We start from the raw sequence: 13,443 nt of genomic DNA, 5'->3' as shown, positions 1-13,443 counted from the left end.
ATTTGCTCTGTTCAAATTTGAATACTGGAAAAATTTCTCCCAGAAATGGGGTCTCTATCTTCCTTCCTTGCATCAGAAGTTATTCCAAACCTCCAGCCAGCAATTTTACTATACGGATTTTCCTTTGCTGGCACCTTCCAACAAGGCAGCAAAGCCCAGAGAAGGCTAGCTGAGCTCAAGGGTATTTGCAGCATTTATTGCAATAGACACCCCCCTCAACAGGAACCCACATGGGAATGTTTAATCTGGCCAGTCAGAACAGGCCAGTTAAACATCAGCTGGAAAAAGCACTTGACAATATCCTGTGGAGAAGCAGCTAAGCACTGACAGGGGCTGATGAGCAAATAGATTTTCCCAACCCTGTTTCCTGTGACTTGCTCTTCAGAACTGTTTAGTGCATTACAATATGCAACTCATAAATATTAAATTTTTTTTGTTGTTTATACCATCGCTGTGGTTTGAAAGACATTTTAAAGGTAAATTAAATGAGATTCCTCTGAAGAGGTCACTGTTCCTCAAATACAAACTGAAGCTACGGGAGAAACATGGAAAACACCTGGGAGGAAGGACTGAATGGCAGTCAGATGTGACAGTCAGATGCAATGAATAGCTCTTGGAACTTGAAGATGAACAGGAGTCCCTCCGACCTGCAGGTAGGATTTAACATGAATTTTAGTGGACTGTCAAGGCTGGAAAGAGGACCACAAAGGTCATCAAGGGGAAGTCAGTGTGGCAGGAAGCCCGCAACAAATTTTAGGCTGTCTATGCGACAGGCAGCCTGGACAAGGAGTTGGAAACTTCTGTCCTCCTGTCTGTCCTCCTTCTGTCCTCCTCACACCAACAAAGTGAATAGAGTTGCGAGAGAATGACTGCTGTGTAAATTAAACCATGGGTGAATTCTTCAAGCCCTTCTCCAATTTTAGAGCAATGCAGCTCCAACGGTTCTAACTAAATTACCTGTGATCTTCATGGGGCATCTCAGCCCCATGAGCCCCGTGTGACCCGCGAGATCAGAATCAAACGCTCTCTTTTTCCAAACTAAAAAGCAAAAAAAAGCATTGACTACATAACATATATTACAAGGATATATAATTTGCTGGAGTAAGGAGCACAATGACACACTGACTAAAGCATAGGTTGGCATCACTTTCATTGACACGCTGTCAACGATGGGTTCACGTTACACCTGAGCACAAATGTTACTACCCAGAACAACGGTGTAATATCAAAAGCTAGATCACATTACTCACCCAGACTGAAACAACAGATTTATTGACAGAGAGTAAGCTGGCTATGGTAGTGCTGCTATTACCCCTAATCAGTACCGCTATGTTCATGAATCAGAAAGATTTCTGTAAATGTTTTTCAATAACTGAGTTTTTCAGTGAATTCTTAGTTTGTAGCAACAGCATGGTTTTATGAGACGGCAGCAACATTAACACGATTTTAAGGAACAAACAAAATGGCCCCAACATCTATGAACCAGCAATCAGCAGCCTCCCATGTATTGGAAAAATATCCAGGAGGGTGTTACTGTCACTGATCCAGGACCAGGGCAAAAAAATGCATACTTAGATATTTCTGTAATGCATGTTCATCTTCCAAACCAGCTTTTAGGACTCTGGTATTAAAAATGACTGAATAAAGGAAAGAGTTACACTGCTTTTATTTTAATTTTCCCCTCATTTAAAAAAGGAAAAATGTCTTGAAATGTCTACATCTACAAAATTCCTGATTTCTTTTTCTTCTCTGCTTAGGAGGAGTGTTTCTTCAAACAAAAAAAAACAAACAAAAGAACCCATACTTTTTTGTTAATTTTTCAATTCACTGCAATTTGAAATATAAATAAATGTTTAAATAAAATTAAAAGTAAATATAAATAAAAGTCAATATAAAAAACCCAAACCATCATAAATATGAGGCTGCTTCTAGCAATATTTAAAATCTAACTTTGCATACAAAGCCTTTTTGCTTATCTTTGTAAGCAAACCTGGGCCGGCTACTCTGCAACATCAAATCAAAAGTGCAAGGCAAAATGCAAGTAACACATTCAAAATAAGCATCAAAAGAATACAATCACAGCAAAGTCACATATATTATAGCTCAAACAGTAGTCAGAGGGTGAAGGGTGGAACTGTAGTTTGAGGATCAATGGCCTGAATTTTGCAGGAAGTCTGAAGAGATGGTCATGATGGTCCAAATAGGTTTAGCTAGCCTTTTAGTGCATTGAAGTTATTATATCCTTTTATTACAAGATCAGATATTCTTTTAAGAACACCTACCACATTCAGTGCTCAGGACCGACAGCACCGAGCTAAAGAACAAGTTGACTTTTTCCTTTCCGTCTTCACTAGTTAGCTTGTGACTTCTGCATTATACTCTGTATGTGTGCTTCCAGTCCTTCACTGGGAGGTTTCCCGAAGGCATTTCCATCACACTTTCACCCAGACAGACAGGGCTCTGAAAACACTATTGCAAAGTGGTCGCCACCTGCTTTGAGTCGATGAGGCGGGTATTCTATGAAGAAATAGCAGGTGACTGTTTAATTAAAAGCTCGTCCTAAAACACACGTGCAGAGGGGGCAAACGATCAGGCTAGTCTCCTTCTTTCATTTATCCATTCTCAGGGGTTTGGCTCATAACTTTAATACTGTTTTTTAAAGTATCAGAGTCAGGGAAACCGATACCCCCACAAACACATACACATCCTGTCTGATTGCACTTAATTTTTATTAAGTGCTGGTTTTCACTTTTTTTCCCAATTATATTCATTTCAAGAGTTCTTCCAGGAAAAGTAGGTGACATGTAACCTCTCTGACATACCACATTTTTGTCCACATCTTTATAGAAGAGCTCTTCTCCTTCTGAACATAACTACATGTTGTCCCTTATCCACGCATACAAGATAGATATAATGGAAAGGAAAATATGCAAATAGTTTTTGGAGGAGACCAGCACTGGATTCAGTTCTCGTGGGTTTATCTGTGAAAAGTTTGTTCTGTTAGCGTTGTTTTCCAGATTACGCTGACCCTGAGTCATTTGGAGAGAGAGAAGACTGTGACATGTCTTGTAGCATGAAGCAAACAAACAAACCTTATTTCTTGCAAATAGATAGAAGGGAAAAAATGAAGCTGTGATGATCAATTTAAGGAAGCAGAAGGGAAATGTCGCCTCCTCTTTAAAAAAATCATTCCAGTTTCACAGTAACTATAGTAGAGTTTGTAGCAGCCTCCTCCCTCACTTTCTCACAGCAGATGCCTACAAAACCAGATTAATGGATCCTCTCTTCAAGCCAGGTGGTAATAAAACAATGATACAATATTTCCAGCTCTTAGCACAACCTCCAACTTGTAAAATGCTGAGACGTGCCCATAAAACACAGACAAAAGTAGGTGGGGCTACTGCTTAATAGTAGTCACAATAATAAGATGTTAATGATACCGAAAACTGAGTGGTATTTACCATGAAACTCACAGAGAGAAAAGGTCCTTCAGCTATTTTCTTTTCCAATTTCATCAGAGATGAGATTGTTTCTTCTTTTACTCCTACCCAACATAACACTATTCTGCTTTCTGCACAGACTTAGAGGCTTGCACGTGCTGTATTTAGCACCATTTTGTGGTAAGGTGTAATTTATCTCTGAAATTTTGCTGTGATGACTCTCAGTCCTCAGGAAGGGCTGAGATAGATCGTCATTTGTATTAAGACTTAAGACTCCACAAAGGTCTTGCAGCAGGTGTAAATGACATTTACGCTCACAGCAAAGTACCTTTCTGCTGCTGAAGTCCTCACGCTGGCAGGAACCAGGCGTGGCACCCTGGCTGTCCTGGACGTGCGGCCTTCCTCTACCACTCATTTTTCACTCATGTGCGCCTTTCTGGAGCAATTCATGCCTTTGCTTGAATAACAAGGGGAAGCCCTGGGCCATTCCTTGAGACACCAGTGAACGCACAAGGTTACAGGATTGTATTTTTTTGCTTGGTCTTCATTCACCAAAAGTACAGCAGCTCCATCCGTTGTCAAGTGATCGGTGCTGAGAAGCTTTGTGAAGTGACAGAAAGATTTGCAAGCGCGTGGTGAAATTCTGCAAATTTTTCATACACCTTCAATTTTACTGTGACTGCTGTCAATATTTGTTGAAGCATTTTATGGAAGAAATATCTTGCTAAAAATCCAGCAATAAAACTGGGCAATCATTCCAATTGAGTCCTTCAGGTTAAAAAAAAGACAGATGATAAATATTCTATTTTACCTCACCTGACAAAAATGGCTGCAAAACCGGGACAGGTTTGTAGATGACACTTGTGCCTGAAGCACAGGTACAGGAGGGATGATATTTTACTTCTCTGTAGCAGTAGTTTTCACTCCAAAGTGTTAGATACATATACTACTCCCAGTGCAAATTCTGCACATCTTCTCCTAGGATTAAATTGGCCTTATGTACAAACAAAGATTGAGAGGCCTGACGGAGGAGCTGAGCCTTGGGCACTGAATTCGCTTCAGTCTGCCACGATTTGGTGAAAAACGTGAAATGGAAGTTCTGTCGCTGTCTTTGCTCTGCTGTTGGACAGATGCCATTGAATGCCACAAGAACAGTTTCCGTATCAAACTGCAGTCACTGTACTCCTCCGGGATCTGTAGTGCGAAGACATACCACTCTATTGTAGAAAAGTCTGAGTTATCTGGTGGCACCATACGCCCCAAGATGCAGTAAGGTGTGCCTGCAATAGGGCGGGTTAAGCTAAAACTAAATTCCTGAAAAATTTCTCTTGAAAAATAATTGTCGGACAAAACACAGTTCTGCTGACTGCATCAGTGCTGCCATATCTGCAAGTGTAAACGAAGGGTAATGCAGCTGTTCATCTCGCAAACCATTGTGTATTTTGACAGTGTGGTTTTCCCCTCTTGCTTCCCTCTTTGCTTGGCTCAAACAATGAGTCTGTCCACTGATGTGCAGAAGAAAAACACAGTGTTCAGATGCCAGAAACTATCTGCTGCCTTTTATCAGCAGTTTTGCATCCCTCCCTTCTTGCCACCTGCTAACAGTATCAGTAACGATATGTCCAAAAAACGAGCATTTTAGGTCTGGAGATTTCAGAACTATTCAAACTCTGTCCTGTGTAGACCCTTTGCAGAGGCCTCTTTTGCCCTCGAACAAGACAGCTCCTAGTTCTGAGTCCGCACACCCAAAATGAGCTGCAGATGCCGTCTTCTCTGTAGCTCTGGGGACCAGACTTTCCATTGGTTGCCTTCTGTAATAACGCCTCAGCTTCTTATAGAATAGGATTGGTTTTCTCTTCTTTTTGTGTGTGTGCATGCAACAGCTGGTTATGCAATCATTTTGGGGAGGGGGCTTGGCACGCAGTCTCCACTGGAATCACACTCATCAGTCTAAAAAACCACCACTGGTGTTTGCAATATGAGCTCTCATCCAACAGTGCCATGGTGTGGAGGAGCCTCAAAAATATCCCAGAATGTCAAGTAAACGTCCCTCTCTTTGTGTACACAAACACACGGTCCTCACAACAGGATTTGCTTATGCCAGTCAAAGAAAAAAAGTGTAGGGGGGTATATGTCACATGTATCATTCTGTCTGACACATCACCTTCGCTGCCTCGTTATTTATTTATTTATGTTAAAGCCAACCTGTATTCCATCTCAGGCATGGCAAGTGTTTATATCTCAAGAATCACGCCCACATTTTACATACCGGGAGCTCAGCTCAGCCTGGGGCTCCTTGTGATTCCCATTACAGTCAACAGGAGCTGCACATGTCCGCCCGGGAGGGAGTGTCCCTCAACCTCCTGGTGCCGTGTCTGCTTGCGAGCAGAAAATTAATATTTTATAGCAGAGAAAAATAACTGGAAGCAGCCCTGCTACGCCGTAGTAGCCGGCACCGCGTGTGATGTATAGCATGCTGCCTAGCAATGTTGCTAAGCAACGCAGCACCATCCAAGAAAATCCTGCGTTAGCTTGTAGTGGCTGGTGGGGTGGGTTAGACGTGACACTTTGCACACAGAGCTATGCGGAGAGGTGTGCTTTGCTCAAGACTATTACGGCCGTCTCCGATTGCTAATACGTCTCCCCTATTATTCTCCCTGCACCGATGAACTGCATCACGATGCACCATGCGCCGCAATAATTTTCAGCTGAAAAAATACCTCCCCCCCACCCCACCCCCCACGCTTCCTGTTTCTTAATGCTCTTCAAACCTGATTTAGAGAGTAGCGAGTAGTGGAATTTTACAGCTACATCCCATGATGCTCTCGCTCTCGCTCTCAATCCCATGGCCTGGCTCATACCTCAAACTAACCGTAAAGTCAGATCACAATGATGTGACTCACTATTATAACTAAAGATAGATCTTGTCAAAAGCAGTCATGAGCCCTGGATGCTAGAGGTTGTTTATTCAGCGTTGTGTTTTGGGGTGGGTATTTTTCCTCTCTCTCCTGACTCCCTAACTTTTGACATTCGGAGGTCTATCCCATGTTAGTGAGTATTTGGGTGAGCAGGCAGGTATGGCATACGCTTTTGTTGATCTGGAGGAAACCATAGATGGGCTGCACAGAAGTCCAGCCGCGGGTGTGAGTTCAGCCTCACACAGGTCCCAGGTCAGAGCTTCACAGCAGCATGGGCTGGGGACTCCCAAACACCGCATGGGCGCGGGGCAGGACAGCCCCAGAAAGGAGGGAGAAACATTTTTAAGAGGAGTTTCTTCTAAGCCTAACAACCTTTTTTTATTTTTATTTTACGTTTACATACCAGCTGTTTTCAAGCGCGAGCATTCATCTGGAGTGTTTAATACCCTCACAGAACAGAGCAGCGCTGGTGCAGGAGACAAAGAGAAGCAAGTTAGACACCAACTGAGACAAGAGGGGCTCTCGCCCCAAGACTAGCAGCTCCTGCTAAGGCCACGAAACGGCTCAGCATCGGACAGGAGCAGGTAAGTGGCAGGACAGGCAAGACCTGCTTTGTTGTTAGCCACCCCAGCCACCCCCTGTGGCAGTGACCGGGCAACGGGGACACGGGGAATACAGGCTGTGGTGAAGCTCCGTGGGCGTAACAGCTCTGCAGGGCAAACACACCTGGGACCTGGGGAGACACCGTCCTGAAGGAGGGCAGCTCCTGCTGGTGCAAAGCGATCTGAGTTCCCCCCAGCCTCAGCCACGGGGAAAGGAGGACTGACTTTGATTATGCCATAAACATAGATACGGAAACTGGCAGGTGAGGGAGCTGGAGATAGTTCTTTGTTTGGACATATTGGATCCATTTCAGCCCTGTATAATTCCACTAGTGTCAAAGGCATTACATCAGGGATAAAACCAACCCATTATTTTTAACCTGGCCATTTCCTTTTATGCCCTTCATTCAGGAAATCCCTATGCAAGTGCATGATTTTAGTCATGTGAATATTCTCACTGGAGGCAGTGTGACTGCTCATGTACTTAGAGTTAAGCGCACGCATATGTACACGCGGGACTGGGGCCTAAAACAGCACTGGGGGAAAAGGAGAAAGAAAAGTAGTGTGAGAATACCTGAAGAACAATGTACTGTGAGGGTCTGTGAAAGGTGTCTGCCCACTTGGGTGACAGTAATATTTCCGGCTATGTTTCCCCTTTTAAGCTTGACAATTTCTCTGACACCAGCAGCATCTTTAGGACAGCATTTTAAGGTACGACTGCTGTAAAGCGGGGGCAGTGGTGTGGAGAACAAAATACCCAAAATGCTCCTAAAGTATTTCAAAAAAATTTTAACGAAGAAGCTAGTTATGCAAATGTCCTTTGGGGACTGCAATCTATGTCTGTGACTTTCACAACCTTGCCCTGATTCCCTCTCCTGCGCTTGCAGGGAACACCCTAGGGGTCTTCACAGGAAGCCTCAACATACGTGGTTTTCTGCATTGCTTCTAGCTTCACGTTTCTGTTCCTCAAAAAATACACAAGCTAAATCATGACTTCCAAACACCAAGCGTTATGATCTCTAACCAGTGCCATACACCAGCAACGCTCCACAGAAATCTTCTGAACAGCGACTCTCATATATCTTGCAGCAATCTAGAAGACAGACCAGGAAAACATCAACCAAAGAAATTTGGTTGATGAATCTCTGTTCAGTTTCTGTGCTACACCCAGACCATTTTAAAAAGCCCCATTTGCAAAAGCACTGCTTCCACCACTTTACGAAGACCTTTTTCAAAAGGCTGCGTGCACGTCTGGCTGCAAAATGAAATGCAATGACAAATCTTGACCTATCAGGTTTAAGCCTTCAACATGTGATCTGAACAAGGGTGACTTTCACAGATACCATACCGCAAGGTAAGTGATTCAATGAAGTTCCTGAAATCAGCGGAGTTACTCTGGTTTGCAGCAGAGTAAATGAGATCAGGTTTGTCACAGTAAATGAATCCATAAAGAAGGTGCTCACATACATTGCAAAACAGGCTAAAGAACAAGTCAGAGGACTTGCTGAATTAATTTGTCATTACTATGGGGTAAGAGCTACTAGAAATAGTTGTGTCTATGACTCCTAGAACAGTCTTTAATTTCTCATGCTCAGCCAAATGAGGGAAAACACCATCTTTATTTTATCAAGTGCCATGCCCACCGAACTTCCCCTTACTTGCATGTGGACCGTTTAAATTTGCTAAGAAAACAACCAGCTTAGTTTCATCCCAGCTTTCTGTTTCAGGTTTATGTATTCGCCATTCAAATGAGACAGGCAAATCCATGACATTCATTTCACAGGACATTGAGCAAATGGAATGTGGAATAATGTTCTTTAGTTTCTGACATATGATCAAATGCACATTTGCTGCAAGGAAAGAGAAGGACATATGCAACAGCCTGGAAATGGATAAAAACCTTGCCACAATAACCATAGTTAATACACAAATAAAGTTATATTATTAGTATTGGCTTCCCTCTTGTGGTAATGAGTAAGCTGTAGCCCTAATACGTAACCAGAATCTGCTGAGGCATCTGTCTAACACAAAATGCTGCAATATGCACATCGGGCAAGATCCTTGCGTCCACGCACAAGATGGCTAATTTCAGTTCAAGGCAGATACGAAGATCTACATGCGGCGAGTGGAGGGCAGGCTGGGGTCTCAGCTCTGCAGAAATACCTCTGACCTGAGTATTTCAGAGACCTACCCTGCTATGACTCAGGCCAGTATCTGGCCCAAGTTTAAACTGAAGGAAGAGAGGTCTTCCACTTGAAGGTGCACTTTCAGTCCTGGCTGAGAGGGTGGTTCATGTTCTAGACGCGTTCAGTCAATGATTTCTGCTGATTCTGCCAGTTTAGTGGGCATTTCTGTGACAGACCTCAAGAATATAGACCAACACCTCTCATTCATTACGTACGTTGCCATTCTGACTCCAGAGGTGAGTCTAGGTTAACATCCCATTTTCCATGGCAGTGATGGAGCAGGCATGATGGTCCTCCTCTTCTTTATTTTCTCCATAGCCACTTGCACGTTATCATAATTTGACTGACATTTGTGAATTTACAATTTATGTTTTTTAACAGCAGCATGTGTGAGAAGGTATCATTGCTATTAATAAAGTGCGTTTCATCAACAGAATTTAAAGCTGTTTATAAAGGATGTTGGTCTCATTCTTGCTTTTTTACAGATGGGGGAACTGAGGCGCAGAATAATTAGAAGCCAATCAGCAGGTCCAACGCAGAGCTGAAAATAGATCCCAAATCTCCTGAGCCTCAGTGCAATGCTCTAACTGCTCCTCTGCCAATGTGTGAAATGGTAAAGCTCAGCTATTAGTACTACCTACACTAACGCATGTCTATTATTCACATATTTTCCCAAACCGGTTCTTTTTACCATTGATATTTCATGGACAACCTCTAAAACAGACAAATGTCCAAGTGAGCCCACACCACCTTTTCTAGTATAAAGCCTTGGAGATAAGTGCTTATTTCACCAACCTATAAAAATCATATCATAGCTCACCCTTAAATTAATTTTTCAGGCTTCCTAGGGTATCTTAAAAGAGTGTAGATTTTTTTAAGTCTACACTTTTTTTAAGTGTAGATATTTTGCCAAGGAAGCTACAAGCACCTAGTTGTGGTTTTCTTCACCTTTCACAAAATTACTATGGTAGCATGGAAAATAAACTAGAACACCATGAGCACCCCAGAAGCATCACATGCACAATAAAATCATAATGATTAATCATTTTATCATAAAACAATGCTAGATTGAGACCTCCCTTGGAGGGCAGAAAAATGTAGGCATAGGTGCTTGGTTTTGCAAATATCCCTATGAAAAGCTTTCAGTAGAGTGTTCTGATGCTAAGGTCAGTGAGTTCAGTCACCTAACTTGATTAATATTGCTCCCACTCCCATTCTGAATTCCCCTAACAATTTTTGTGGTTTTACAATCATTCTTTCCAGTTCAGAGAAAAAAAGAAATGTTTTCTGTCCCCTGCCACTGAGTGAAAAACCCTTTTCTTAATGGGAAAATGAGTCAGGTCTTCCCTAGGCAGCAAGATTTTAGTGGGTGGGTCACTCTGCCTGTAAAGGCTTAGTCCCTGGGGAGTCAGCGTGACAGAGCACTTGAACTTACCTGCCCGAGCAGAACTGCTTATGGAGCAGAGGTATGGAAAACAACCAGGTGAATTAGATTCAGCGAGTGTACCAACTGTTTCTGCAGAAGATAAAGGGCAGACCCTGGGAAAGAGAAAAAAACCAGCAAAACAAACAAAACCCTTCCTTCAGCAGCTGCAGAAACAAAAACACAGTACAACGGGGAGGTGCGTTGGGTCATAGCTTTTCTGTGCCACATTCTCTGAGCTTAACTCGAGCACCATGAGAGGAAAACTCCTCCACTTCTTGTAAATAACACAAACTTTTTACAGAGGTGAGGAACTTGTTTGCAGCTACATCCTGGCTCCTCTGGGACTCTCCCGGGCCAAGTCTGGGAATCCCAGGCTCAGCCAAAGGGAAACAGCCGGGTGCAATTACTGACTAGCAGGTGCAGAACAGCATTCAAAACAGGCCAAAAGCTCGTGTTTCAGGTGAGTTGCAAGGTGAGGGAGAAAAGTATTCAGTGTTTTCAGCATTGATTAAAAACTTTGGGTCGCTAGTGTAATTACTAGAGGGTTTTTATGAGTGGTGTTTTGGGTTTTTTTTTAAAGGAGCTGGCCGTAGTCAGGTGGAGGGTAAGTTGGGCATGTTTTGTGGCACTGACCTAATATGCTTTCACCACTGTGAGGACGCCAGATGCGTTGTTACAAACCCCATCTCCTTTTTACCTCTACGTGCTGCAAGTTCTTTGTGGAATGGTCTAAGACTTGCTACAAGTTTTACGACACCTCCTGCAGCTGGGCCCTCGTTGAAATGCATCCCCACCACTAACATGGTTGAAGAATCATCACATTCTTTCTAGAGACATAAAAGTGCTGATTACAGTGAACTCTGTGGCTATTATGCCTGTGTGAAGTCCATGTGTCTTCAATATAAGCACAAGGGTATGTCTAAATGTCATTATTTTCAGACCACTTCTTTTCAATATTTCTCAAATAAAAGGAAAATAAAATATACTTTGCATTATTTCAGTTCTAGTTTGTCTCAACAGGAGAAAAATGCGATGTTTATGATATTGCCGTATTTACTAAGAATGAATACTTTAAGGTTACAATCCTACAAGCACTAAAGTGGCGGACCCACAAGTGAATGTTCTGCCAGATGTTTCTCATGGAAGGGCTTGTAAATGTTCAAGCGCTCACTAAGTGACCAAACTGAAGCCAGGGACAGAGGTAAATGTCAAATGATGAGGGACTGGCCGTATGGGGAATTTAATTGCTTTGTAGGAGGAAAAAAACCTCCCATATAATAATGATGGAGGAATCCATTATTATAACACATATCCAAATACAAGAACAGGCTTTATCAGGATTTAAATATTCCTTCCAGTATAAGGTATAAAGGTACAAACTGTTTATCACCTGTGGGATTTTACTTGTCTAAAATTAACCTGTGAGAGGTGCTCTGATCCTAATACTTGAAAGCACTATCAGGATTTGACCCAATCTCTGGTTCATTAAAGTACCCTCAGCTCTCAGTGATTTGACTGGTCTCAATAAGCCACATTTTCTGTGTATTAAAATGCTATAAGATCACAGAATGTTTCAGAATTACAGTAATAAAATTTGGGATACAGGACCCCACTTCAAATAAATACATGCTCTGCACCATTCCAAAACTTCAGTGCATGCATATTATCACAAAAAAATAAGATATTATTTTTGCTAAAGAAAAAGATTTTTCTACATTTGAGATAACGTTTTTCTTAGTACTGTAGTTATTAAAATTGTCGAGAAGCATGGTGTTATGTCAGGCTTAAACCTGTCACGGACTATACTTGTGCCTTTGAATGCCACCACAGCAAATACAGCCAGGGATAGAAGAGGGGGAACTAAATTCCAACATCCAGAATAAAGCCTGTTGGTGAGACTGTCTTATTTCTGGTGGGACGGTAGACCAGCTCTTTTATTCAGACTGCATTTCCTAAAGAGTGTTACTCTAATTCTCTGTTTTTGATGTAGCTGAAGCGATCGCTTGGTTTTCAATTTGTAGCAACATCTAGTGTTCAAAGTCTGCCCTGCAGACTTCATGCAGCATGCTTTTCATTAACGCCATGCTTTGTATTTCAATAGCACCACCCATCTCATACCACAGAAAATAATTACTCAAACTTGGTAACAGCTCTGCGAAGCAGGCAAGCGTCTTACCTTCTCTTACGGAAAAGATGGAAGAATTAGGGAGAGAAAGAGTTTAACCATTCAAGATAGTTCGGTAGTAGGCAGGACCCGAGTGAGTTGCTCAAGGTCACGCAGAGAGACTGACAAAGTCAGAGCTGCCTACCCTATGCTTTACCTGGAAGAATGCGTCTTTGCCCCAGGAGACGTTTGGATCTAGTTTATCCGAGGGGAGGAAATAGCTCATTGCGTTTCAGAGGTAGTTTCACTGTGTTAGAGGGCAGCAGAAACGTCTGTGAGGCAAGCACAGCTGACATTTTCTCTGTTGAAGAACTCATGTGACGCTTGCTCTCCTAGTGCGTCTGAACGGAAGGATGTGCGTGGGTGAGTTACAGGACCCTTACAGGAACGTGAGAAAGGGTGGTGGGTCACTGCACCCCGTTACAGCAATTGCAAGGCCCCCAAGCAGCCCCTATGGCCTGGACCGCTCTTGCCATCCCGCGGCCCCTCCACCTGCAAAGCCACGAACACATGTATGGCCAGCTGAGGGGCTGGGTGTAACTCTGCACGTGCAGGACAGCCAGAGGCACCCAACGGGAGCCCCTGCCCTGGTCACTCTGGTCCTCTCCAGAGACCCACACCACCAGACTCTGCCTGAGGAAAGCCACCTCAGCACCCGGGTGTGAGAAGGGGCAACGAGGGGGACGTTTAAGCTGGAGCTCCAGCCC

General features: G+C 43.1%; 1 protein-coding gene across 1 annotated transcript in view; it reads left to right on the top strand.

The window, feature by feature from the left end:
- Positions 1 to 11,855: 11,855 nt before the first annotated feature.
- Positions 11,856 to 13,443, top strand: part of ATP5O (ATP synthase, H+ transporting, mitochondrial F1 complex, O subunit) — a 5,622-nt gene continuing 4,034 nt past the window's right edge. The window contains exons 1-2 of the mRNA XM_009328022.1: positions 11,856 to 11,936; positions 12,809 to 12,844. Coding sequence (XP_009326297.1) covers positions 11,856 to 11,936; positions 12,809 to 12,844 — 117 coding nt within the window. The remainder of the gene's footprint in view (positions 11,937 to 12,808; positions 12,845 to 13,443) is intronic.

This window comes from Pygoscelis adeliae, unplaced genomic scaffold (genome assembly GCF_000699105.1).
Source record: "Pygoscelis adeliae isolate BGI_AS28 unplaced genomic scaffold, ASM69910v1 Scaffold154, whole genome shotgun sequence".
NCBI classification, from domain to species: Eukaryota; Metazoa; Chordata; class Aves; order Sphenisciformes; family Spheniscidae; genus Pygoscelis; species Pygoscelis adeliae.
Note: the sequence above shows the minus strand (reverse complement) of the source record. Positions and strands in the feature narration are given on the sequence as shown.